The sequence below is a fragment of the Mustelus asterias genome, chromosome 10, assembly GCF_964213995.1.
Source record: "Mustelus asterias chromosome 10, sMusAst1.hap1.1, whole genome shotgun sequence".
NCBI classification, from domain to species: Eukaryota; Metazoa; Chordata; class Chondrichthyes; order Carcharhiniformes; family Triakidae; genus Mustelus; species Mustelus asterias.
The window spans coordinates 126901976-126929252 of record NC_135810.1 but is presented as its reverse complement, the minus strand read 5'-3'; the positions used below and the strand labels follow the sequence as shown (position 1 = coordinate 126929252).

The following is a 27277-nucleotide window of genomic DNA, read 5'->3' as shown; positions in this document are numbered from 1 at the left end:
CAAGAATGGAGCACACTATATACAATACAATCCCAGACTAAAGGGTCTCCAGGCAGTGCAGTGACCTTTATACTTCCCCAGGTAGGCGGAGCCAATTGGAGTGTACCACAGAACAATATCAACAGGTAGAACAGCCCAACCCTAACCCCAACAGTGACAACAGTAACACATCTACAAATATCCATAGTGCTGACCATCCATGGCTCAGCACTCATAGTGGTAACCAACTATGGTTCACCACAACTACATTCTGCACTCTCTCCTTTCCAGCTCTATGAACGGTATGTTTTGTCTGTATAGCGTGCGAGGAACAATACTTTTCACTGTATGTTAATACATGTGACAATAATAAATCAAATCAAAAATCGGAGTGAGAGCTGCAAACAGGATGCTACTCCGGAAGCTGGAGATAAATCCCCCGCTCTGGAATCGTGGAATTATAGAACAGAAGAGGGCGGAAGGAGACATTCGGCCCATCGGTCTGTGCTGTCTCTATCAAGTTAGATTCATAGTTCCTGCTCTCTCCCCAACTCTCTTCCATCGCCTCTCCGCTATCCAATATCAAACCTGTATTTACCGCCCCACGTTGCAAATTCAACACTAACGACCTAAGAATCTTTTCCTCATGTCATACAGCGAGAGAATCATGGAATCATACAGTGCAGAAGAGGCCCTTCAGCCCATCGAGTCCGCACCGACACATTAGAAACACCTGAACTCCCGTCTAATCCCATCTGCCAGCACTTGGCCCATAGCCCTGAATGTTATGACGCGCCAAGTGTTCAAACAGGTACTTTTTAAAGGATGTGAGGCTTCCTGCCTCCACCACCCTCCCAGGCTGCGCATTCCAGACCCTCACCACCCTCTGGATAAAAAGGTTTTTCCTCAAAATCCCCCTAAACCTCCTGCATCTCACTTTTAGCAAGACATCTCACTTCATCTCTGACCCTTCAAGGAGAACAGCTGCTTCTTATCCACTCTGTCCATGTCCCTCATAATCTTGAACACCTCAATCAGGTCGCCCCTCAGTCTTCCCTGTTCCAATGAAAACAACCCAAGCCCACCCAACCTCTCTTCTTAACTTAAATGTTCCGTCCCAGGCAACATCCTGGTGAATTTCCTCTGCACCCTCTCCTGTGCAATCACGTCCTTCCTATAATGTGGCGACCAGAACTGCTCACAGTGCTCCAGCTGTGGTCTCACCAAAGTTGAGACGTGAAGGAATAGGGCCTATAAAAGGTGAAGGCGGGAAAGTCTGTACGGAACCAGTAGAAATGGCAGAGGTGCTTAATGAGTATTTTGCCTCGGTTTTCACAGAGGAGAAGGACCTGGGTGGATGTACTGTGGGCTTGCGGTGGACTGAAAAGATAGAGTATGTGGACTTTAAGAAAGAGGTTGTGCTGGAATCTTTAAATGGCATCAAGATAGATAAGTCGCTGGGTCCAGATGGGATGTACCCCAGGTTTCTGTGGGAGGCGAGGGAAGAGATTGTAGAGCCTCTGGCGATGATCTTTGCATCGTCGATGGAGACGGGAGAGGTGCTGGAGGATTGGAGGATTGCGGATGTGGTTCCTATTTTCAAGAAGGGGAATAGGGATAGCCCAGGAAATTACCGACCAGTGAGTCTAACCTCAGTGGTTGGTGAGCTGATGGAAAAGATCCTGAGGGACAAGATTTATGAGCACTTAGAGAGGTTTAGTATGCTCAGGAATACTCAGCATGGCTTTGTCAAAGGCAGATCGTGCCTTACGAGCCTGGTGGAGTTCTTCGAAAATGTGCCGAAACACATTGACGAAGGGAAAGCGGTAGATGTGGTTTATATGGATTTTAGCAAGGAGTTCGATAAGGTCCCCCATGCAAGGCTTCTAGAAAAAGTGAGAGGGCATGGGATCCAAGGGGCTGCTGCCCTGTGGATCCAGAACTGGCTTGCCCAAAGGAGGCAGAGAGTGGGTATAGATGGGTCTTTTTCTAAATGGAGGTCGGTCACCAATGGTGTACCCCAGGGATCTATTCTGGGACCCTTGCTGTTTGTCATTTTCATAAATGACCTGGATGAGGAAGTGGAGGGATGGGTTGGTAAGTTTGCCGATGACACGAAGGTTGGTGGAGTTGTAGATAGTCTGGAGGGATGTCAGAAGTTACAGAGGGACATAGATAGGATGCAAGGTTGGGCGGAGAAGTGGCAGATGGACTTCAACCCAGATAAATGCGTAGTGGTCCATTTTGGCAGGTCAAATGGGATGAAGGAGTACAATATAAAGGGAAAGACTCTTAGTACTGTAGAGGATCAGAAGGACCGTGGGGTCCGGGTCCATAGGACTCTAAAATCGGCCCCGCAGGTGGAGGAGGTGGTTAAGAAGGCGTATGGTGTGCTGGCCTTCATCAATCGAGGGATTGAGTTTAGGAGTCCGGGGATAATGATGCAGCTATATAAGACCCTCGTCAGACCCCACTTGGGAGTACTGTGCTCAGTTCTGGTCGCCTCATTACAGGAAGGATGTGGAAAAGATTGAAAGGGTGCATAGGAGATTTACAAGGATGTTGCCTGGATTGAGTGGCATGCCTTATGAGGATAGGCTGAGGGAGCTCGGTCTTTTCTCTTTGGAGAGACGTAGGATGAGAGGAGACCTAATAGAGGTATATAAGATGTTGAGAGGCATAAATCGGGTGGACTCTTAGAGGCTTTTTCCCAGGGTGGAAATGGCTGCTACGAGAGGACACAGGTTTAAGGTGCTGGGGGGTAGGTATAGGGGAGATGTTCGGGGGAAGTTTTTCACACAGAGGGTGGTGGGCGAGTGGAATCGGCTGCCGTCAGTGGTGGTGGAGGCAAACTCAATAGGGTCTTTTAAGAGATTCCTGGATGAGTACATGGGACTTAATAGGGTGGAGAGTTATAGGTAGGTCTAAAAGGTAGGGCGGCACGGTAGCGCAGTGGTTAGCACTGCTGCTTCACAGCTCCAGGGTCCCGGGTTTGATTCCCGGCTCGGGTCACTGTCTGTGTGGAGTTTGCACATTCTCCTCGTGTCTGCGTGGGTTTCCTCCGGGTGCTCCGGTTTCCTCCCACAGTCCAAAGATGTGCGGGTTAGGTTGATTGGCCAGGTTAAAAATTGCCCCTTAGAATCCTAAGATGCGTAGGTTAGAGGGATTAGTGGGTAAATATGTGGGGGTAGGGCCTGGGTGGGATTGTGGTCGGTGCAGACTCGATGGGCCGAATGGCCTCTTTCTGCACTGTGGGGTTTCTATGATTTCTATGATGTTCGGCACAACTTGTGGGGCCGAAGGGCCTGTTTTGTGCTGTAGTTTTTCTCTGTTTCTATGTTTCTAACTCCATCATGACCTCTCTGCTTTTGTAATCTATACCCCGATTGATAAAGGCAAGTGTCCCACATGCCTTTGTCACCACCCTACTGACACGCCCTTCCGCTTTCAGAGATCTGTGGACAAACACGCCAAGTTCCCTCTGTTCCACAGAACTTCCCAGTGTCCTACCATTCATTGAGTACTTCCTTGTCAAATTACTCCTTCCAAAGTGCATCACCTCACACTTTTCAGGGTTAAATTCCATCTGCCACTTATCTGCCTATTGGACCATCTGGTCTATATCTTCCTGTAGCCCAAGAGGGAGTGCTGCTTGCGCTGCAGTGGAGAGTGACAATTGGGGTGTGGTGACAGAGGGAGTTCAGTGAGGAGGGAGCGAGGTGATCCTTCCCTCAGAAAGCAGAGTGGCAGCCTGGGTAAGTGGGACCTGGTGAGTATTTCGACCATCTCTGATATTCTCTGAACTAGAGGAAGTCAAAGTGAAAGGAGTAGTTTAAGGGAAAGTCACGACACGGCAGCATCCGCCATGGGGAGTGCTCCTCTTGTGCAATGTGGGAAGTCAGGGACACTTCCAGTGTCCAGGGTGACCACGCGTACAGGAAGTGTCTCCAGCTGCCGGCACTCTGGAGCTGTGACTGGAGTCACTGTGGAGTATCCACAAGGATGGTTGCCTCCCTGGCGCCAGGATCAAGGATGTTACTGAATGGTCCAGGACATTCTGAAGTGGGTGGGTGAACAGCCAGAGGCCGTAGTCCATATTGGTACCAATGGCAAAAGTTAAAGTGTTGCAGGAAGAATATCAGGAGCTAGGAAATAAATAAAAAGCTGGAGCTCAAAGGTAGTAACCTCAGGATTAGTAATAGTGCCATGGTTCTAGCGGGATCAGGAATAGGGGAATAGACCAGATGAACATGTGGCTGGAGAGATGGTGTAGGAGGGAGGGATTCTAGGGAAGATGAGACGTGTACAAGTTGGACGGGTTGCACTCCAGCAGGACTTGGACCAATATCCTGACAGGGGTTTTTGCGAGTGTCATTGGGGAGGGTTTAAACTCGAGTGGCAGGGGAATGGGAGACATAGGAGAGAAAAACAGATAGAGATGAAAGACAGAAAAGTAGAAAGCAAAAGTGGAAGGCAGAGGGAATGTGGGCTAGCAGCAAATAGGGCCATCGTCTGAAAAACCATGTGTAAAAATGTTAAAAAGACAAGTTTAAAATGAATGGAGCAGTTGCAATAAAGTCAGGGAGATGAATTAACAGCACATGTAGTTGGAAATGTTTTGTCTGTTTAGCGCACAAGTTACAATACTTTTCACTTTATACCAATACATGTGACAATAATACATCAAATGGTCAAGGATGAAATCAGTGCAAGAGTGAGAGAGGATATTGGCTCAGAAAATCTAGATATCGAATCAGTCTGGGTGGAACTAAGAGGCAGTAAAGAGCAGAGAACATTAGTTGAAGTTGTCTATCGGCCTCCAAACAGTGCGGTAAGGTAGAGGATGAAATTAAGCAGGAATTCGAGATGCAGGTAACAAGGGTGCTGTTATGTATTTAAGTGTTTGTATTATTGCTTTCTGAGCCAGTCACATGATTTGATGGTGATGTCATTGGGATGTTTCACAGGCTGCTAAACAGCTTTGGTTTCTGTTCCGGTCGGGAACACATCTTTCAATAAAGCTGTTGTGTGTTAGCTTGAATCTACACTTGAAAACCACATCCTTTTTCTTTTGTGTAAAACCCACAACGCCTAACATAATTAGAATATTACAGATGCTACAGTAATCGTGGGTGACTTTAATCTACATACAGATTGGGAAATCAAATCCAGGATTCAGGAACGGAGGGCAAAGGAATTGATTGTGGGGAAAGAGAGTAAGAGGGTAAACTTACAAATAATATAAAAGTGAACTGTAAAATTTCAATAAATTTATAGGAATAAGGATTAGTGAAAACAAATGTTGGTTCCTTACAGTCTGAAACAGGAGAATTTATAATAGAGAACAGGAAATGACAGAGCAATTAAACAATTAGTTTAGTTCTGTCTTCATGGAGGAAACACAAATAACTTCCCAGAAACTCTAGGGAACCAAAGGTTTACTGAGAAGGAGGAATTGAATAGGGGGCTGGATAGGGTGGAGGCGGAGAGATTCTTTCCACTTAGTAAGGAAGTTAAAACTAGAGGACACAGCCTCAAAATAAAGGGGGGTCGGTTTAAGACAGAGTTGAGGAGGAACTTCTTCTCCCAGAGGGTGGTGAATCTCTGGAATTCTCTGCCCACTGAGGTGGTGGAGGCTACCTCGCTGAATATGTTTAAAGCGCGGATGGATGGATTCCTGATCGGTAAGGGAATTAAGGGTTATGGGGATCAGGCGGGTAAGTGGTACTGATCCACGTCAGATCAGCCATGATCTTATTGAATGGCGGGGCAGGCTCGAGGGGCTAGATGGCCTACTCCTGCTCCTATTTCTTATGTTCTTATGAAGGAAATTAGTATTACTAGAAAAATAGAGCTGGATAAATGAATGGGATTGAAAGCTGATAAACCCCCAGGATCTGATAATCCACATCTCAGAGCACTAAAGGAGGTGGCCATGGAAATATTGCGCACGTTGGTTGTTATCTTTCAAAATTCTGTTGATTCTGGAACAGTGCCGGCAGATTGGAGGGTGACAACTGTAACCTCACTATTTAAAAAAGGAGTGAGGGAGAAAATAGGGAATCACAGACCGGTGAACCTAACATCAGTAATGGGGAAAATGTTGGAGTTTACTCTAAAGGATGTGATAACAGGACACTGAGAAAATATCAGTTAGACAAAGTCAGCGTGGATTTATCAAAGGGAAACCTACTGGAGATCTTTGAGGATATAACTCGCAGAATAGATAAGGGTGAACCAGTGAATGCGGTGTATTTGGATTTTCAGAAAGCTTTTGATAAAGTCTCACAGAAGAGGTTGGTGTACAAAATTAAAGCATCTGGGATTGAGGGGAATGAGGGCATGGATTGAGAATTGGGGAGCAGACAGGAAACAGAGAGTAGGAATAAATGGGTCTTTTTGAGTGGCAGGCTAGTGGGGTCCCGCAGGGATCAGTGTTTGGGTTCCAGCTATTCACAATTTACACCAATGATTGGATGAGGGAACGAAATGTAATGTTTCCAAGTTTGCTGATGGCACAAAACTTGGTGGGAATGTGAGAGGTGAGGAGGATATTAAGAGGCTTCAAAGGGTGTCCTTGTACACCAGCCACTGAAAGCAATCATACAGCTACAGCAAGCGGTTAGGAGGCAGGTGGTGTGTTGTCCTTCATTGCAAGAGGATTTGAGTTCAGGAGCAAGGATGTGTCTCTGTAGCTGTACAGAGCTTGGTGAGACCACACCTGGAGTATTGGGTGCAATTTTGGACTCTTTCGTGAAGAAGGGACATTCTTGCTATAGAGGGAGCGCAGCAAGGGTTCACCAAACTGATTCCTCGGGTGGCAGGATTGTCATGTGAGGAGAGATTTAGCTGACAGTGTCTATATTCACTGGAATTGAAACACATTCCACTGTGATTGTTAAACCTGTCCCCCCAACCCCGCTCCCCCCATCCCCCACCCCCAACCCCCCACCCTGTTCCCCCACCCACCCCCCCCCCCCCCCCCTCCCATCTGGTGATGTCTCTTCCATTGGCAGCATGCCGGTGGAAACTAAACAGAACCCATGATGATAGGATTGCAACTGGCTGCCTGTCCCCCATCCAATCCTGGTTTCTGCACTTTGTTGGATCTTGCTGTGTAGTTTTTGCCTCGTGGCTGCTGGGCTTTGGGACTGCCCTCCTTAGTGGTGACATTGCTCTCGATACTGAATATTGGTGTGAGTGTGTCTCACTCCCTCAGGGATCCTGCAATGCCTGTCTCTTCCTACCCTCTGGGCAGTCGCCCACTTGTTATTCTGAACATTATCGATGGGGTTACCCTGCAACCCCATGTTTGCCGCAAACTCCAAAACCCACAGCAAGAATGCAAGCAACTGGAGACATTTCCTGTGAAGCTCGGCTTCTGGGAGACACACTGTGCAGAAACCATAGCTTATAGCTATCCGCACATTCAAGTGAGAACATTCAAATCAACTCCTGGAATACAAGGTGATTTAACTGCGGTTAAATATGTCTAAGACACATTGTGAGCTTGCTACGAGTTCCTCACTCAGGGGGAAATGATTGGGATGAGTTTCTTGAGAGTCACTGAGAAACCAGACACAAAGCAACTCGATGTGAGGCATTCGATACGGAACCCATATCTGACTGAACACTCACAGACTGACCAATGTTACCTTTTGAACTGCCTGAGGAATATACTGAGGTTCATGCTCTTCTTACCATCCAGAACAGAAACCTAGAAATAAAAATCAGACATTAGAATATTTTCTCAACCTCTGTCCCACTTTCCCAGCCTCTCGGAGTTGAGGAGACGGTTAACCCCAGTCAGCGTGCAATCATTTCAGATTCTACTACCATCGCTGTGTCAAAATCCTGAAACACCCTCCCTAACAGCATGCTGTGCGTACTTACACCTCAGGGACTGAGAATACAGGAACAGGAGGCCATTCAGCCCATCGAACCTGCTTCACCATTCCATAAGATCATTGCTGATTGGACACTTTAATGCCTTTTACCCTCACTATAACTTTATGTTATTGTGAATCAGAAATCTATCCATTTCTATCTTGAATATACACAGTGAGCGAGCTTCCACAGCGCTCTGGGACAAGACTGGTGAACACTCACTGCACTCTCTCTATGGCAATAACATCCTTAATGGATACTATTAAACCAGAAAGAGTGCAGAAAAGATTTACTAGGATGCTACCGAGACTTGATGGTTTGAGTTATAAGGAGAGGCTGGATAGATTTTTCCCTGGAGCGTAGAGTCACAGAGGTTTACAGCATGGAAACAGGCCCTTCGGCCCAACTTGTCCATGCTGCCCCTTTTCTTTTTTTAAACCCTAAAACTAGTCCAAATTGCCCACATTTGGCCCATATCCCTCTATACCTATCATACCCATGTAACTGTCTAAACGCTTTTTAAAAGACAAAATTGTACCCGCCTCTACTACTACCTCTGGCAGCTTGTTCCAGACACTCACCACCCTCTGTGTGATAAAATTGCCCCTCTGAACACTTTTGTATCTCTCCCCTCTCACCTTAAACCTATGCCCTCTAGTCTTAGACTCCCCTACCTTTGGGAAAAGATGTTGACTATCTAGCTGATCTGTGCCCCTCATTATTTTATAGACCTCTATAAGATCACCCCTCAGCCTCCTACGCTCCAGAGAAAAAAGTCCCAGTCTATCCAGCCTCTCCTTATAACTCAATCCATCAAGTCCCGCTAGCATCCTAGTAAATTTTTTCTGCACTCTTTCGAATTTATTAATATCCTTTCTATAATAGGGTGACCAGAATTGCACACAGTATTCCAAGTGTGGCCTTACCAATGTCTTGTACAACTTCAACAAGACGTCCCAACTCCTGTATTCAATGTTCTGACCGATGAAATCAAGCATGCCGAATGCCTTCTTCACCAGCCTGTCCACCTGTGACTCCGCTTTCAAGGAGCTATGAACCTGTACCCCTAGATCTCTTTGTTCTGTAACTCTCCCCAACGCCCTACCATTAACTGAGTAAGTCCTGCCCTGGTTCGATCTACCAAAATTCATCACCTCGCATTTGTCTAAATTAAACTCCATCTGCCATTCGTCAGCCCACTGGCCCAATTGATCAAGATCGCGTTGCAATTGGAGATAACTTTCTTCACTGTCCACTATGCCACCAATCTTGGTGTCATCTGCAAACTTACTAACCATGACTCCTATATTCTCATCCAAATCATTGATATAAATGACAAATAACAGTGGACCCAGCACTGATCCCTGAGACACACCGCTGGACACAGGCCTCCAGTTTGAAAAACAACTCTCTACAACCACCCTCTGGCTTCTGTCATTAAGCCAATTTTGTATCCATTTAGCTATCTCACCCTGTATCCCGTGAGATTTAACCTCATGCAACAACCTACCATGCGGTACCTTGTCAAAGGCCTTGTTAAAGTCCATGTAGACAACATCAACTGCACTGCCCTCATCTACCTTCTTGATTACCCATTCAAAAAACTCAATCAAATTTGTGAGACATGATTTTCCACTCTCAAAGCCATGCTGACTGTCCCTAATCAGTCCTTGCGTCTCTAAATGCCTGTAGATCCTGTCTCTCAAAATACCTTCCAACAACTTACCCACCACAGGGGCTTAGGGGTGATCTTATAGAGGCCTGTAAAATAATGAGGGGCATAGGTCAGCTAGATAGTCAACATCTTTTCCCAAAAGTAGGGGAGTCTAAAACTAGAGGGCATAGGTTTGAAGTGAGAGGGGAGAGATACAAAAGTGTCCAGAGGAGCAATTTTTTCACACAGAGGGTGGTGAGTGCCTGGAACAAGCTGCCAGAGGTATTAGTAGAGGTGGGTACAATTTTGTCTTTTAAAAAGCATTTAGACAGTTACATGGGTACGATGGGTATAGAGGGATATGGGCCAAATGTGGGCAATTGGGATTAGCTTTGTGGTTAAAAAAAGGGGCGGCATGGACAAGTTGGGCCAAAGGGCCTGTTTCCATGCTGTAAACCTCTATGACTCTATGATCCTTTCTCAATAAGGGAAATTAAACTGCACGCAGTACTCCTGGAAACCCCCACTGCAAATTAACACCAGCATCAAACCGAATTCTGAGCCTCCCACCATATTCTACCCATTATCCTCCAGTGAACTCACCAGTTGGAGGAGGCTTGAGAAAGTTCCACCCACTGATTCCACCATGTTTTGAGGAAGAGAGTTCCAGAGACTCATGACCTTCTGAGAGAAATATTTCTCCCCATTTCAGTCTTAGATGAGCGACCCCTTACTTTTAAACAGCGACCCCTAGTTCTAGATTCTCCTACAAGTGGAAACATCCTCTCCACATCCACCCTGTCAATATCCAAGTTGCCTGTTACTTTTCCAAAATCTAGTGGATACAAACCTAACCTGTACAGCCGTTCCTCATAAGACAACTCTCTCATTCCTGGTATTAGTCTAGTAAACCTTCTCTGAACTGTTTCTAAAGCAGTTACTTATTTCCTTACATAATAAGGCCAGTACTGTACATAATACTCCAGATGTGATCTCACCAATGCCCTGTGCAACTGAAGCATAACTGCCCAGTTTTGTCATCAATTCCCCTCACAATAAACTATAACACACAATTAATTTTCCTAATTACTTGCTGTACCTGCATACTAACTTTTTGTGATTCATGCACAAGGACACCCAGATCCCTCTGCATCTCAAAGCTCTACAATCTCTCACCATTTGGATGATAAGTTTCTTTTTTATTCATGCTGCCAAAATGGACAACTTCTCATTTGCCCGCGTTATACTAGATCTTTGCCACTCACCTAACCTAGCTATTATGCTTTAGTAGACTCCTTATGTCCCCTTCACAATTTACTTTCCAGCCTATTTTTGTTTCATCAGTAAATTTAGCAACCATCCCCATTGGCTCCTTCATCCAAGTCATTGATATAAATTGTAAAGAGTTGAGTCCCAGCACTGATCCACATTCACATCTCGCCATCCAGATAATGACCCATTTATGCCTACTCTCTGCTTCCTCCCATAGTCTGAAAGACGTGCTGGTTAGGTGCATTGACCCGAACAGCCGCCGGAGTGTGGCGACGAGGGGAATTTCACAGTAACTTCATTGCAGTGTTAATGTAAGCCTTATTTGTGACTAATAAATAAACTTTTACTTTTAACTTTTTCCTATTAGCCAATCAAGGCTGTAGGAGCTGAGTGACCCTGGCGAAACCCAAACTCGGTGTCACTGAACAGGTTATTGCTAAGCAGGTGCTGCTTGATAACGCTGTCGATAACCCCTTCCATCACTTTACTGATGATCGAGAGTAGACTTCCAGTTTAATTGTCCATCACCATTCACAACAAGATGTGGAAGGACTGTAGAGCTTGGATCTGATCCATGGGTTGTGGGATCGCTCAGCTCGGTCTATCATTTGCTGTTTTTTCCGTTTGGCATGCAAGTCCTGTGTTGGAACTTCATCAGGTTGACACCTCATTTTAAGGTATGCCTGGTGCTGCTCCTGGCCATTCGGCCCTTTGAGCCTGCTCCGCCATTCATTTTGATCATGGCTGATCATCGAATTCAATATCCTGATTCCCCCTTTCCCCTCAAGAAGCTTGATGGCCCATAGCGCCTCATGGATGCACAGGTTTGAGTTGCTAGATCGGTTCGAAATCTATCCCATTTAGCATGGTGATAGCGCCACACAACACAAGAACAAAGAAAATTACAGCACAGGAACAGGCCCTTTGGCCTACCAAACCTACACCAACCATGCTGCCCGACTGAACTAAAACCCCCTACCCTTCCGGGGACCATATCCCTCTATTCCCATCCTATTCATGTATTTGTCAAGACACCCCTTAAAAGTCACTACCGTATCTGCTTCCACTACCTCCCCCGGCAGCGAGTTCCAGGCACCCACCACCCTCTGTGTAAAAAACTTGCCTCGTACATCTCCTTTAAACCTTGCCCTTCGCACCTTAAACTCATGCCCCCTAGTAATTGACTCTTCCATCCTGGGAAAAAGCTTCTTTTGAGAGATTGGGAAAACTGGGGTTGTTCTCCCTGGAAAGACGGAGAATGAGGGGAGATCTAATAGAGGTGCACAAGATTATGAAGGGGATAGATAGGGTGAACGGTCGGAAGCTTTTTCCCAGATCAGAAGTGACGCTCACGAGGGGTCACGGGCTCAAGGTGAGAGGGGCGAAGTATAACTCAGATATTAGAAGGATGTTTTTTACACAGAGGGTGGTGGGGGCCTGGAATGCGCTGCCAAGTAGGGTGGTGGAGGCAGGCATGCTGACATCGTTTAAGACTTACCTGGATAGTCACATGAGCAGCCTGGGAATGGAGGGATACAAACGATTGGTCTAGTTGGACCAAGGAGCGGCACAGGCTTGGAGGGCCGAAGGGCCTGTTTCCTTTGCTGTACTGTTCTTTGTTCTTTGTTGTGACTATCCACTCTGTCTATGCCCCTCATAATCGTGAAGACTTCTATCAGGTCGCCCCTCAACCTCCGTCGTTCCAGTGAGAACAAACCAAGTTTCTCCAACCTTTCCTCATAGCTAATACCCTCCATAGCAGGCAACATCCTGGTATATCTTTTCTGTACCCTCTCCAGAGCCTCCACATCCTTCTGATAGTGTGGCGACCAGAATTGAACACTGTATTTCAAGTGCGGCCTAACTAGGGTTATATAAAGCTGCAACATGACTTGCCAATTTTTAAACTCAATGCCCCAGCCGATGAAGGCAAGCATGCCGTATGCCTTCTTGACTACCTTCTCCACCTGCATTGCCACTTTCAGTGACCTGTGTACCTGTACACCCAGATCCCCCTGCCTATCAATACTCTTAAGGGTTCTGCCATTTACTGTATATTTTCTATCTGTATTAGACTTTCCAAAATGCATTCCCTCACATTTGTCCGGATTAAACTCCATCTGCCATCTCTCTGCCCAAGTCTCCAACTGATCTGTATCCTGCTGTATCCTCTGATGGTCCTCATCGCTATCTGCAAATCCACCAACCTTTGTGTCGTCCGCAAACGTACGAATCAAACCAGTTACATTTTCCTCCAAATCATTTATATATATTACAAACATCAAAGATCCCAGCATTGATCCCTGAAGAACACCACTTGTCACAGCCCTCCATTCAGAAACGCACCCTTCCACTGCTACCCTCTGTCTTCTTTGACCGAGCCAGTTTTGTATCCACCTTGCCAGCTCACCTCTGATCCCATGCGACTTCACCTTCTGCACCAGTCTGCCATGAGGGACCTTGTCAAAGGCCTTACTGAAGTCCATGTAGACAACATCCACTGCCCTACCCTCATCAATCATCTTCGTCACTTCCTCGAAAAACTCGATCAAGTTCGTTAGATGCGACCTTCCCTTCACAAAACCATGTTGCCTCTCGCTAATACGTCCACTTATTTCCAAGTGGGAATAAATCCTGTCTCGAAGAATCTTCTCCAATAATTTCCCTGCCACTGATGTAAGGCTCACCGGCCTGTAATTACCTGGATTATTCTTGCTACCCTCCTTAAACAAAGGAACAACATTAACTATTCTCCAATCCTCTGGGACCTCCCCTGGATATTGGGATATTGGGTTCGTGTCACACTATCTGTAACCCCCACAACCTGCCTGGATGTGCAAAATCTCACTAGTCCTGTCTGGAGACAATACACATCTCTTTAACCTGTGTTTAATGCTCCCTCCAATCACATTGTCTGTACCTTTAAGACTTGATTAGCTGTAAAGACTCACATTCCAATCATTATTCGTGTAAATTGAACAAAGAACAAAGAAAAATACAGCACAGGAACAGGCCCTTCGGCCCTCCAAGCCCGTGCCGCTCCCTGGTCCAAACTAGACCATTCTTTTGTATCCCTCCATTCCCACTCCGTTCATATGGCTGTCTAGATAAGTCTTAAACGTTCCCAGTGTGTCCGCCTCCACCACTTTGCCTGGCAGCGCATTCCAGGCCCCCACCACCCTCTGTATAAAATATGTCCGTCTGATATCCGTGTTAAACCTCCCCCCCTTCACCTTGAACCTATGACCCCTCGTGAACGTCACCACCGACCTGGGGAAAAGCTTCCCACCGTTCACCCTATCTATGCCTTTCATAATTTTATACACCTCTATTAAGTCTCCCCTCAACCTCCGTCTTTCCAGGGAGAACAACCCCAGTTTACCCAATCTCTCCTCATAACGAAGCCCCTCCATACCAGGTAACATCCTGGTAAACCTCCTCTGCACTCTCTCCAAAGCCTCCACGTCCTTCTGGCAGTGTGGCAACCAGAACTGGGCGCAGTATTCCAGATGCGGCCGAACCAACGTTCTATACATCTGCAACATCAGACCCCAACTTTTATACTCTATGCCCCGTCCTATAAAGGCAAGCATGCCATATGCCTTCTTCACAGTAAGAGGTTTAACAACACCAGGTTAAAGTCCAACAGGTTTATTTGGTAGCAAAAGCCACACAAGCTTTCGAGGCTCTAAGCCCCTTCTTCAGGTGAGTGGGAATTCTGTTCACAAACAGAACTTATAAAGACACAGACTCAATTTACATGAATAATGGTTGGAATGCGAATACTTACAACTAATCCAGTCTTTAAGAAACAAAACAATGGGAGTGGAGAGAGCATCAAGACAGGCTAAAAATATGTGTATTGTCTCCAGACAAGACAGCCAGTGAAACTCTGCAGGTCCACGCAACTGTGGGAGTTACAAATAGTGTGACATAAACCCAATATCCCGGTTGAGGCCGTCCTTGTGTGTGCGGAACTTGGCTATCAGTTTCTGCTCAGCGACTCTGCGCTGTCGTGTGTCGCGAAGGCCGCCTTGGAGAACGCTTACCCGAATATCGGGTATTCGGATATTCGGGTAAGCGTTCTCCAAGGCGGCCTTCGCGACACACGACAGCGCAGAGTCGCTGAGCAGAAACTGATAGCCAAGTTCCGCACACACAAGGACGGCCTCAACCGGGATATTGGGTTTATGTCACACTATTTGTAACTCCCACAGTTGCGTGGACCTGCAGAGTTTCACTGGCTGTCTTGTCTGGAGACAATACACATCTTTTTAGCCTGTCTTGATGCTCTCTCCACTCCCATTGTTTTGTTTCTTAAAGACTGGATTAGTTGTAAGTATTCGCATTCCAACCATTATTCATGTAAATTGAGTCTGTGTCTTTATAAGTTCTGTTTGTGAACAGAATTCCCACTCACCTGAAGAAGGGGCTTAGAGCCTCGAAAGCTTGTGTGGCTTTTGCTACCAAATAAACCTGTTGGACTTTAACCTGGTGTTGTTAAACCTCTTACTGTGTTTACCCCAGTCCAACGCCGGCATCTCCACATCATATGCCTTCTTCACCATCTTCTCCACCTGTGACGTCACTTTCAAGGATCTGTGGACTTGCACACCCAGGTCCCTCTGCGTATCTACACCCTTTATGGTTCTGCCATTTATCATATAGCTCCACCCTCTGTCTTCTGTGACCAAGCCAGTTCTCCACCCATCTAGCCAGTTTGTGTCTTTGTGCCCTGTTTGTGATCAGAACTCCCACCCACCTGACGAAGGGACAGCCTGTTCCGAAAGCTAGTGTCTTTTGCAACCAAATAAACCTGCTGGACTTTAAACCTGGTGTTGTTAGACTTCTTACTGTGTTTACCCCAGTCCAATTTCGATAAGGTGCCTCACAAAAGGTTGCTGCAGAAGATTGGGGTACACGGAGTTAGGGGTAAGGTGTTGGCGTGGATTGGGGATTGGCTATCTAACAGGAAGCAGAGAGTTGGGATAAATGGATGCTTTTCTGGTTGGCAGTTGGTGACCAGTGGCGTGCCGCAGGGATCGGTGCTGGGGCCTCAATTGTTTACCATTTACATAGATGATCTGGAGGAGGGGACTGAATCTAGGGTATTCAAGTTTGCTGATGATACGAAAGTGAGTGGGAAAGCGAATTGCGTGGAGGACGCGGAAAGTCTGCAGAGAGATTTGGATAGGCTGAGCGAGTGGGCGAGAATCTAGCAGATGGAATATAACGTTAGCAAATGTGAGGTTATCCACTTTGGAAGAAATAATAGTAAATTGGAATATTATTTAAATGGAGAAAAATTACATCGTGCGACTGTGCAGAGGGACCTGGGGGTCCTTGTACACGAATCGCAAAAACTCAGTCTGCAGGTGCAGCAGGTGATCAAGAAGGCGAATGGAATGTTGGCCTTTATCGCGAGGGGGATAGAATATAAAAGCAGGGAGGTCTTGCTGCAACTGTACAAGGCACTGGTGAGGCCGCAACTGGAGTACTGTGTGCAGTTTTGGTCCCCTTATTTGCAAAAGGATATATTGGCCTTGGAGGGAGTGCAGAGAAGGTTCACCAGGTTGATACCGGAGATGAGGGGTGTAGCTTATGAGGAGAGATTAAACAGATTGGGTCTGTACTCGTTGGAGTTTAGAAGGATGAGGGGTGATCTTATAGAGACATATAAGATAATGAAGGGGCTGGATAGGGTAGAGGTGGAGAGATTCTTTCCACTTAGAAGGGAAACCAGAACTAGAGGGCACAGCCTCAAAATAAGGGGGGGGCCGGTTCAGAACAGAGTTGAGGGGGAACTTCTTCTCTCAGAGGGTAGTGAATCTCTGGAATTCTCTGCCCATTGAAGTGGTGGAGGCTTCCTCATTGAATATGTTTAAATCACGGGTAGATAGTTTTCTGATCAATAAGGGAATTAGGGGATATGGGGATCAGGCGGGTAAGTGGAACTGATTCGCTTCAGATCAGCCATGATCTTGTTGAATGGCGGGGCAGGCTCGAGGGGCCAGATGGCCTACTCCTGCTCCTATTTCTTATGTTCTTATGTTCTTATGTTCAATGCCGGCATCTCCACATCATGACTCCCCTGTAGTCAGGGGATGCGCCTGAACAAAGAACAAAAAACAATACAGCGCAGGAACAGGCCCTTTGGCCCTCCAAGCCCGTGCCGCTCCCTGGTCCAAACTAGACCATTCTTTTGTATCCCTCCATTCCCACTCCATTCATATGGTTAGCTAGATAAGTCTTAAACGTTCCCAGTGTGTCCACCTCCACCACCTTGCCCGGCAGCGCATTCCAGGCCCCCACCACCCTCTGTGTAAAATACGTCCTTCTGATATCCGTGTTAAACCTCCCCCACCCTCACCTTGAACCTATGACCCCTCATGAACATCACCACCGACCTGGGAAAAAGCTTCCCACTGTTCACCCTATCTATGCCTTTCATAATTTTATACACCTCTATTAGGTCACCCCTCATCCTCCATCTTTCCAGTGAGAACAACTCCAGTTTACACAATCTCTCCTCATATCTAAGCCCTTCCATACCAGGCAGCATCCTGGTAAACCTCCTCTGCACTCTCTCTAAAGCCTCCACGTCCTTCTGGTAGTGTGGCGACCAGAACTGGGCGCAGTATTCCAAATGCGGCCGAACCAACGTTCTATACAACTGCAACATCAGACCCCAACTTTTATACTCTATGCCCCGTCCTATAAAGGTAAGCATGCCATATGCCCTCTTCACTACCTTCTCCACCTGAGACGTCACCTTCGAGGATCTGTGGACTTGCACACCCAGGTCCCTCTGCGTATCTACACCCTTTATGGTTCTGGCATTTATCATATAGCTCCCCCCTACGTTAGTTCTATCAAAATGCATCACTTCGCATTTATCTGGATTGAACTCCATCTGCCATTACTTTGCCCAAATTTCCAGCCTATCTATATCCTTCTGTAGTCTCTGACCAGTCCAGCCATTTTCGTGTCGTCCGCAAACTTACTGATCACCCCAGTTACACCTTCTTCCAGATCGTTTATATAAATCACAAACAGCAGAGGTCCCAATACAGAGCCCTGCGGAACACCACTAGTCACAGGCATCCAGCCAGAAAAAGACCCTTCCACTACCACCCTCTGTCTTCTGTGACCAAGCCAGTTCTCCACCCATCTAGCCACCTCCCCCTTTATCCCATGAGATCCAACCTTTTTCACCAACCTACCATGAGGGACTTTGTCAAACGCCTTACTAAAGTCCATATAGACGACATCCACGGCCCTTCCCTCGTCAACCATTCTAGTCACTTCTTCAAAAAACTCTACCAGGTTAGTGAGGCATGACCTCCCTCTCACAAAACCATGCTGACTCGTTAATGAGTTTATTCCTTTCTAAATGCGCATACATCCTATCTCTAAGAATCCTCTCCAACAACTTCCCAACCACGGACGTCAAGCTCACCGGCCTATAATTTCCCGGGTTATCCTTCCTACCCTTCTTAAATAACGGGACCACATTAGCTATCCTCCAATCCTCTGGGACCTCACCTGTGTCCAGTGACGAGACAAAGATTTGCGTCAGAGGCCCAGCGATTTCATCTCTCATCTCCCTGAGCAGCCTGGGATAGATTCCATCAGGCCCTGGAGGTTTGTCAGTCTTTATATTCTCTAACAAACCTAACACTTCCTCCCTTGTAATGGAGATTTTCTTTAACGGGTCAACACTTCCCTCCAAGACACTCCCAGTCAACACATCCCTCTCCTTTGTGAATACCGACGCAAAGTATTCATTTAGGATCTCCCCTACTTTGGACTCTGAGCATAATTCCCCACTTTTGTCCCTGAGAGGTCTGATTTTTTCCTAACGTATGAATAAAATGCCTTGAGATTCTCCTTAATCCTGTCTGCCAAGGACATTTCATGACCCCTTTTTGCCCTTCTAATTCCTCGTTTGAGTTCTTTCCTACTTTCTTTGTGTTCCTCCAGAGCTCCCTCCGTTTTTAGCTGCCTGGACCTAACGTACGCCACTCTTTTCTTTTTGACCAATCCCTCAATTTCCCTGGTTATCCACGGTTCTCGAATCCTACCCTTCCTATCCTTCTTTTTTACAGGCACATGCCTATCCTGCAGCCCTAACAACTGTTCCTTAAAAGACTCCCACATGCCAGATGTGGATTTACCCTCAAACAGCCTCTCCCAATCAACAGCTGCCAAATTCTGCCTAATTCCACTAAAGTTAGCCTTCCCCCAATCCAACACCTTACCCTTGGGACACCACTCATCCTTTTCCATCACTATCCTAAAGCTAACAGAATTGTGGTCACTATTTCCGGGACTTCACCTCCACAAGGACTGTGCAGTGGTCATTTCTCCCGATACTGTCATGGACAGATGCAAAGGATGCGCACTGATGTTTACACAATGTTCAACACCATGTGAGACTCCTCAGATCCTGAAGCAACCTGTGTCCATGATAAGTGGCAGTAACATTTATGCCACACAAGTGCCAGGCAATGACCATCACATTCAATGGTGTAACCATCACTGAATCCCCCACTGTCAACATCCTGAGGAAATAGGCCCAGCAGCAGCCTGGGAAGGTTTTGGAGGGTTTAAAAGTGCTTAACTTGGAGGTTTCAGCCTCATTGTTCCACAGGAGCAGGCTGAGGATAAGGGAGCTTGTTTGTGCACGAATTTATTTAATTATTTTTCAGTTAAATTTGTGAAAAAAATCGGAGGTTTTTTTTCAAAACAGGAAATAGGCCCAGCAGCAGCCTGGGAAGGTTTTGGAGGGTTTAAAAGTAGGCCGCGCCTTTGAGCGGGCAGCGTCGTTAGCGGACAGCGGAGTGAGCAGGGGACAGAGTGAGAGCTGAAGGGCTTTGGCTCAAAACAGGCTTGAGCAGGGGACAGAGTGAGAGCTGAAGGGCTTTGGCTCAAAACAGGCTTGAGCAGGGGACAGAGTGAGAGCTGAAGGGCTTTGGCTCAAAACAGGCTTCGGCGAGAACAGGCAGAGGCGAGAGTAGGTTATTTTTTTCTTTTCAGAAAGTTTATTCCTGTATTTCCCCAGAGCAAAAAAAAATATGCCCGGCAAGATGTTGGAATGCTCCTCCTGCAGGATGTGGGAGATCAGGGAGACCTCCGGTATCCCTGACGACAGCACCTGCAAAAGATGCATTCAGCTGCAGCTGCTGGCAAAGCGTGTTAGGGAACTGGAGAAGGAGCTTGATGACCTCCATCTAATTCGGGAGAATGAGAAGTTTATAGACAGTAGCTTTAGGGAGATAGTTACACCTAAGCAGCAGAGCACAGGAAATTGGGTTACTGTAAGGAGAGGAAATGGCAGTGTGAAAGGACAGGCAGAGCAGGGTTCCCCTGTGGCCATACCCCTCCACAACAGGTATACTGAATTGGATACTGTTGTGGGAGATGCTTTACCTGGGAAAGGCTGCAACAGCCGGAACTCTGATACTGAGTCTGGTTCTACAGTGCAAAAGCGTGGGATGAAGAAGAGGAGAGCAGTAGTGATAGGGGACTCGATGGTCAGAGGTACGGACCGGAGGTTCTGTGGTCGGGACAGAGACTCCCGCATGGTTTGTTGCCTCCCAGGTGCCAAGGTCAGCGATGTCTCGGATCGAGTGCACAGCGTTCTAAAGAGGGAAGGTGATCAGCCAGATGTCGTGGTACATGTCGGTACCAATGACATGGGAAGGAAGAGTGAGGCGGTCCTAAAGAGTGAGTACAAAGAGCTTGGAAGGAAGTTAAAAAGCAGGACCCCGAGGGTAGTAATCTCAGGATTGCTACCTGAGCCACATGCCAGTGAGGGCAGGAGTAGGATGCTTGGGCAGATGAACAGGTGGCTGAGGAACTGGTGCAGGGGGCAGGGTTTCCAATTCTTGGATCATTGGGACCTCTTCTGGGGCAGGTGGGACCTGTACAAGAGAGACGGGTTACACCTAAACTACAAGGGGACCAATATACTTGCAGGGAGATTTGCTAGTGTTATTGGGGAGCGTTTAAACTAGATTTGCAGGGGGGTGGGAACCAGAGTGCCAGAGCAGATAGTGGAGCAGGGGTAAAAAGACAGGTTAGTTCAAGCAACATCACAAATGGAAGGGTAGAGTGTGGTGGAAATAATTTTTTGAGGTGTGTCCATTTCAATGCCAGGAGTATTGTAGGGAAGGCAGATGAGCTGAAGGCATGGATAGACACGTGGAAATATGACATTATAGCCATTAGTGAAACTTGGCTACAGGAGGGGCAGGACTGGCAGCTCAATGTTCCAGGGTTCCAATGTTTCAGGCGGGATAGAGGCAGAGGGATAAAAGGTGGGGGGTTGGCATTGTTGGTCAGGGAAAATGTTACAGCGGTACTCAGGCAGGATAGATTAGGGAGCTTGTCTACAGAGGCCCTATGGGTGGAGCTGAGAAACAGGAAAGGTATGACCACATTAATGGGCTTGTATTATAGACCACCCAATAGTCAGCGAGAACTGGAGGAGCAAATCAGCGGAGAGATAGCTGACAACTGCAAGAAACACAAAGTTGTGATCGTAGGGGATTTTAATTTTCCACATATAGATTGGGACTCGCATACTGTTAAAGGTTTAGACGGGGTAGAGTTTGTAAAATGTGTTCAGGAGAATTTTCTACATCAGTATATAGAGGTGCCAACTAGAGAGGATGCGATATTGGATCTCCTATTGGGAAATGAGTTAGGGCAGGTGATGGATGTGAGTGTGAGGGAACACTTTGGATCCAGTGATCATAATGCCATTAGTTTCAACCTGATCGTGGATAAGGATAGATCTGGTCCTCGGGTTGAAGTTCTGAACTGGAAAAAGGCCAAATTTGATGAAATGAGAAGGGATCTGGGAAGTGTGGATTGGCACAGGCTGTTCTCTGGTAAGGATGTAAATGGAAAGTGGGAGGCCTTCAAAGGAGAAATTTTGAGAGTGCAGAGTTTGTATGTTCCTGTCAGGATTAAAGGCAAAGTAAATAGGAATAAGGAACCTTGGTTCTCGAGGGAGATTGTAACACTGATTAAGAGGAAGAGAGAGTTGTATGAAATGTACAGGCAGCAAGGAACAGATCAGATGCTCGAGGAGTATAAAAAGTGCAAGAAGCTACTTAAGAGGGAAATCAGGAGGGCTAAAAGACATGAGGTTGCTTTGGCAGACAGAGTGAAGGAAAATCCAAAGAGCTTCTATAGGTATGTTAGGAGCAAAAGGATAGTGAGGGATAAAATTGGTCCTCTTGAAGACCAGAGTGGTAGACTGTGTATGGAACCAAAAGAGATGGGGGAGATACTAAATGGTTTTTTTGCATCTGTATTTACTGAGGAAACGGGCATGGAGTCTACGGAAATAGGGCAAACTGGTAGGGAGGCCATGGAACCTTTACAGATTAAAGGGGAGGAGGTGCTCGCTGTCTTGAGGCAAATCAGAGTGGATAAATCCCCAGGACCGGACAGGGTATTCCCACGGACCTTGAGGGAAGCTAGTGTTGAACTTGCAGGGGCCCTGGCAGACATATTTAAAATGTCAGTATTCACAGGGGAGGTGCCGGATGATTGGAGGGTGGCTCATGTTGTTCCGTTGTTTAAAAAAGGTTCCAAAAGAAATCCGGGAAATTATCGGCCAGTAAGTTTGACGTCGGTGGTGGGCAAGTTATTGGAAGGTGTGATAAGGGATAGGATCTACAAATATTTGGATAGACAGGGACTTATTAGGGAGAGTCAACATGGCTTTGTGCGTGGTAGGTCATGTTTGACCAATCTATTAGAGTTTTTCCAGGAGGTTACCAGGAAAGTGGATGAAGGGAAGGCGGTGGATGTTGTCTACCTGGATTTCAGCAAGGCCTTTGACAAGGTCCCTCATGGGAGGTTAGTTAGGAAGGTTCAGTCGCTGGGTATACATGGGGAGGTAGTAAATTGGATAAGACACTGGCTCAATGGAAGAAGCCAGAGAGTGGTTGTGGAGGATTGCTTCTCTGAGTGGAGGCCTGTGACTAGTGGTGTGCCGCAGGGATCGGTGTTGGGTCCATTGTTGTTTGTCATCTATATCAATGATCTGGATGATAATGTGGTAAATTGGATCAGCAAGTTTGCTGATGATACAAAGATTGGAGGTGTAGTGGACAGTGAGGAAGGTTTTCAAAGCTTGCAGAGGGATTTGGACCAACTAGAAAAATGGGCTGAAAAATGGCAAATGGAATTTAACGCAGACAAGTGTGAGATATTGCACTTTGGAAGGACAAACCAAAGAAGAACGTACAGGGTAAATGGTAGGACTCTGAAGAGTGCAGTTGAACAGAGGGATCTGGGAATACAGGTACAGAATTCCCTAAAAGTGACGTCACAGGTGGATAGGGTCGTAAAGAGTGCCTTTGGTACATTGGCCTTTATAAATCGGAGTATCAAGTATAAAAGTTGGAGTGTTATGGTAAGGTTGTATAAGGCATTGGTGAGGCCGAATTTGGAGTATTGTGTACAGTTTTGGTCACTTAGTTACAGGAAGGATGTAAATAAGATTGAAAGAGTGCAGAGAAGGTTTACAAGGATGTTGCCGGGACTTGAGAAGCTGAGTTACAGAGAGAGATTGAATAGGTTGGGACTTTATTCCCTGGAGCGTAGAAGATTGAGGGGAGATTTGATAGAGGTGTATAAGATTTTGATGGGTATAGATAGAGTGAATGCAAGCAGGCTTTTTCCGCTGAGGCTAGGGGAGAAAAAAACCAGAGGGCATGGGTTAAGGGTGAAAGGAGAAAAGTTTAAAGGGAATATTAGGGGGGGCTTCTTCACGCAGAGAGTGGTGGGAGTGTGGAATGAGCTGCCGGATAAAGTGGTAAATGCGGGGTCACTTTTAACCTTTAAGAAAAACTTGGACGGGTTCATGGATGAGAGGGGTGTGGAGGGATATGGTCCAAGTGCAGGTCAGTGGGACTAGGCATAAAATGGTTCGGCACAGACAAGAAGGGCCAAAAGGCCTGTTTCTGAGCTGTAATTTTCTATGGTTCTATGGTTCTATGGTTACCATTGACCAGAAACTCAACTGGACTCACCACATAAACACAGTGGCTACAAGAGCAGGTCAGAGGCTGGGAATCCTGCGGCAAGTAACTCACCTCCTGACTCCCCAAAGCCTGTCCACCAGCTACAAGGCACAAGTCAGGAGTGTGATGGAATACTCCCCACTTGCCTGGATGGGTGCAGCTCCAACAACACTCAAGAAGCTCGACACCATCCAGGACAAAGCAGCCGTTTGATTGGCACCACATCTACAAACATCCACTCCCTCCCCCACCGACGCTCAGTAGCAGCAGTGTGTACCATCTACAAGGTGCACTGCAGCAACTCACCAAGGCTCCGATGCACCTGAGACCTGCAACCTAATCACCCAGTCTTGTCATGTTGCTGATTCACTGGCAGGGAGCTATTCCCTGCCAACAATGGGAATATCTTCAAGCTCTCTCCCTCTGAGCCACACAGGAGCTTAGAGCGCCCATAGTTCCCTGTTCCTGTCTCCATTGCAATGCCTTGGCCAATCCGATTCAATTTGCAAACCAATCAGCACGCTCCTCTCCTGTGGTCTGAATTGTTTTGAGAATTTGAAATTTGGTATTTTTGTGTTTGTCCTGATGAGTGAATGATGGAAAGTTTCGACAGTATGAACCTCTTTTCAGCGATATGAATATTTATTCAATGTGTTCTGAATTAAATCTGAAAAGCTGAATGACAGAATCATTACTTGAGTTCCTTTTCTCTGTCTGACTAAACAGATAAATCCTTTTCCAGTGTTGTACCTCCCAGGCGTTTGGGCGCTATCTCCAGCCACACACACACAGACTGAGGGGAGTTTCCTGTATCTCCGGGGTTGAGTTATTGTCAGTGATCAGGCGGTAAGCTCTCTGCTAATTCTCACCCAATGAAAATCAGTCCCTTGCATTCTGTTAGCAATCAATCACTACCCACAGAGTCTTACGTTCCCCACTCCCTCCCTCCCCCCGCTCTCTCCCCCCCCGCTCTCCCTCCCCCCCGCTCTCCCTCCCCCCGCTCTCTCCCCCCCCGCTCTCTCCCCCCCCGCTCTCTCCCTCCCCCCGCTCTCCCTCCCCCCGCTCTCCCTCCCCCCGCTCTCCCTCCCCCCGCTCTCCCTCCCCCCGCTCTCCCTCCCCCCGCTCTCCCTCCCCCCGCTCTCCCTCCCCCCGCTCTCCCTCCTCCACTCTCCCTCCCCCCGCTCTCCCTCCCCCCGCTCTCCCTCCCCCCGCTCTCCCCCCCCGCTCTCCCTCGCTCCGCTCTCCCTCCCCCGCTCTCCCTCCCCCCGCACTCCCTCCCCCCGCTCTCCCTCCCCCGCTCTCCCTCCCCCCGCTCTCCCTCCCCCCGCTCTCCCTCCCCCCGCTCTCCCTCCCCCCGCTCTCCCTCCCTCCGCTCTCCCTCCCCCCGCTCTCCCTCCCTTCCTCTCCCCCCCCCACTCTCTCTCTCTCTCTGCTCTCCCTCTCCCCCTCTCCCTCCCTCCCTCTCCCCCTCTCCCTCGCTCTCTCCGCTCTCCCTCTCCCCCTCCCTCTCCCTTCCTCCCTCTCTCTCCCTCCCTTCTTCTCCCGCTCTCTCTCTCTCCCCTCCCTCTCTCTTTCCCCGTCTCCCCCTTTCCCTCTATCCCTCTCCCTCTCTCCCTCCCTCTCCCTCCACCCCTCCTTCCCTCTGCTCTCTGTTGTGTTCCACTCGGAGTGTTATTGAGTTGACAAGCCTGTCCAGGTTTGCTCACCTGTTCCTCACCGTTTCTCTGAGGAGAATTTGCTCGGAAGCTCCCACGGACACTCAGCCGTTTCTGATCATTTTTGCGTCCGAACAACTCCTCCATCCTCTTGGTGTCGATGTCGAAATGCTCAGGACATTTGTCCACTGTCCAGATGTTTTGCTTCCCGACCACTCGGTGCTGGGGAAGAGCATCCCAGTTAAACTTCCTCAGCGTGGATCGCCGAGTCACTCCCTGCCTCTGAATCCCTCCTGTGGGAAGAGGAGGGGGAGGGGGTGGGGGTGGAGGAGGGGGAGGGGGTGGAGGAGGGAGTGGTTGCCCCTTGTTACCGTGTTGGGGGGGAGGGAGTGGCTGCCCCTGGTTCCCAGGTTGGGGGGGAGGGGCTGGTGGCCCCTTGTTACCAAGTTGGAGGGGAGGAGGTGGTTGCCCCTGGTTACCGGGTTGGAGGGGAGGGGCTGGTTGCCCCTTGTTACCGGGTTGGAGGGGAAGGGGTGGTTGCCCCTGGTTACCGGGTTGGGGGGGAGGGGCTGGTTGCCCCTTGTTACCGGGTTGGAGGGGAAGGGGTGGTTGCCCCTGGTTACCGGGTTGTGGGGTAGGGGGTGGTTGTCCCTGGTTACCAGGTTGGGGGGGAGGGGCTGGTTGCCCCTTGTTACTGGGTTGCGGGGGTGGGGGTGGTTGCCCCTGGTTACCAGGTTGGGGGAGAGGGGCTGGTTGCCCCTTGTTACTGGGTTGAGGGAGAGGGAGTGGTTGCCCCTGGTTACCAGGATGGGGGGGAGGGGGTGGTTGCCCCTGATTACTGGGTTGGGGGGCAGGGGCTGGTTGTCCCTGGTTACCAGGTTGGGGGGGAGGGGGTGGTTGCCCCTGGTTACTGGGCTGGGGGGCAGGGGCTGGTTGTCCCTGGTTACCAGGTTGGGGGGGAGGGGGTGGTTGCCTCTGGTTTCCGGGTTGGGGGGGAGGGAGTGGTTGCCCCTGGTTTCCGGGTTGGGGGGGAGGGGGCGGTTGCCTCTGTTTTCCGGGTAGGGGGGCAGGGGGTTGTTGTCCCTGGTTACCAGGTTGGGGGGGAGGGGCTGGTTGCCCCTTGTTACTGGGTTGCAGGGGAGGGGTTGGTTGCCCCTTGTTACCGGGTTGGGGGAGAGGGGCTGGTTGTCCCTGGTTACCGGGTTGGGTAGGAGGGGGTGGTTGCCCCTGGTTACCAGGTTCAGGTTGGGGGGGAGGGGCTGGTTGCCCCTTGTTACTGGGTTGGGGGGGAGGGGCTGGTTTCCCCTTGTTACCAGGTTGGGGGGGAGGGGCTGGTTGTCCCTGGTTACCGGGTTGGGTGGGAGGAGGTGGTCGCCCCTGGTTACCGGGTTGTGGGGGAGGGGCTGGTTGTCCCTGGTTACCAGGTTTGGGCGGAGGGGCTGGTTGTCCCTGGTTACCGGGTTGGGGGGGAGGGGCTGGTTTTCCAGACGAATCAGAAGGAAGGCGTAGCTCTCGGCCTGTGGTGGCGGTTACCATGGTGACAGGTGTTCTTTCCATATTCTATTCTGAGCGATCCCAACAACCAATCAACAGAAATAATCAAATCCGGTCGTGTCGGGGGGAGATGGCATCTTTCCCAGGAACGCAAAAATAAACACCAACTGGACTGGACTGAAGGACCATCAACCCATCAGCTCAATCAGCCTGGAAAAGGAGACAAGAGGCAGAGAATCCCCACAGTGCAAAGGTCACAGTCAACAGCAACAACTTACAGTCAAATATTA

The 27277-nt window shown here is 48.3% G+C and overlaps 1 protein-coding gene across 1 annotated transcript in view; it reads right to left on the bottom strand.

The window, feature by feature from the left end:
• The window catches only part of LOC144499485 (uncharacterized), a 73521-nt gene extending 46492 nt beyond the window's left edge, over positions 1 to 27029 (bottom strand). The window contains exons 1-3 of the mRNA XM_078221476.1: positions 26951 to 27029; positions 25545 to 25786; positions 7635 to 7696 (exon numbers count right to left, since the gene is read on the bottom strand). Of these exons, the coding sequence (XP_078077602.1) occupies positions 7635 to 7696; positions 25545 to 25786; positions 26951 to 27029 (383 nt within the window). The remainder of the gene's footprint in view (positions 1 to 7634; positions 7697 to 25544; positions 25787 to 26950) is intronic.
• Positions 27030 to 27277: the final 248 nt, after the last annotated feature.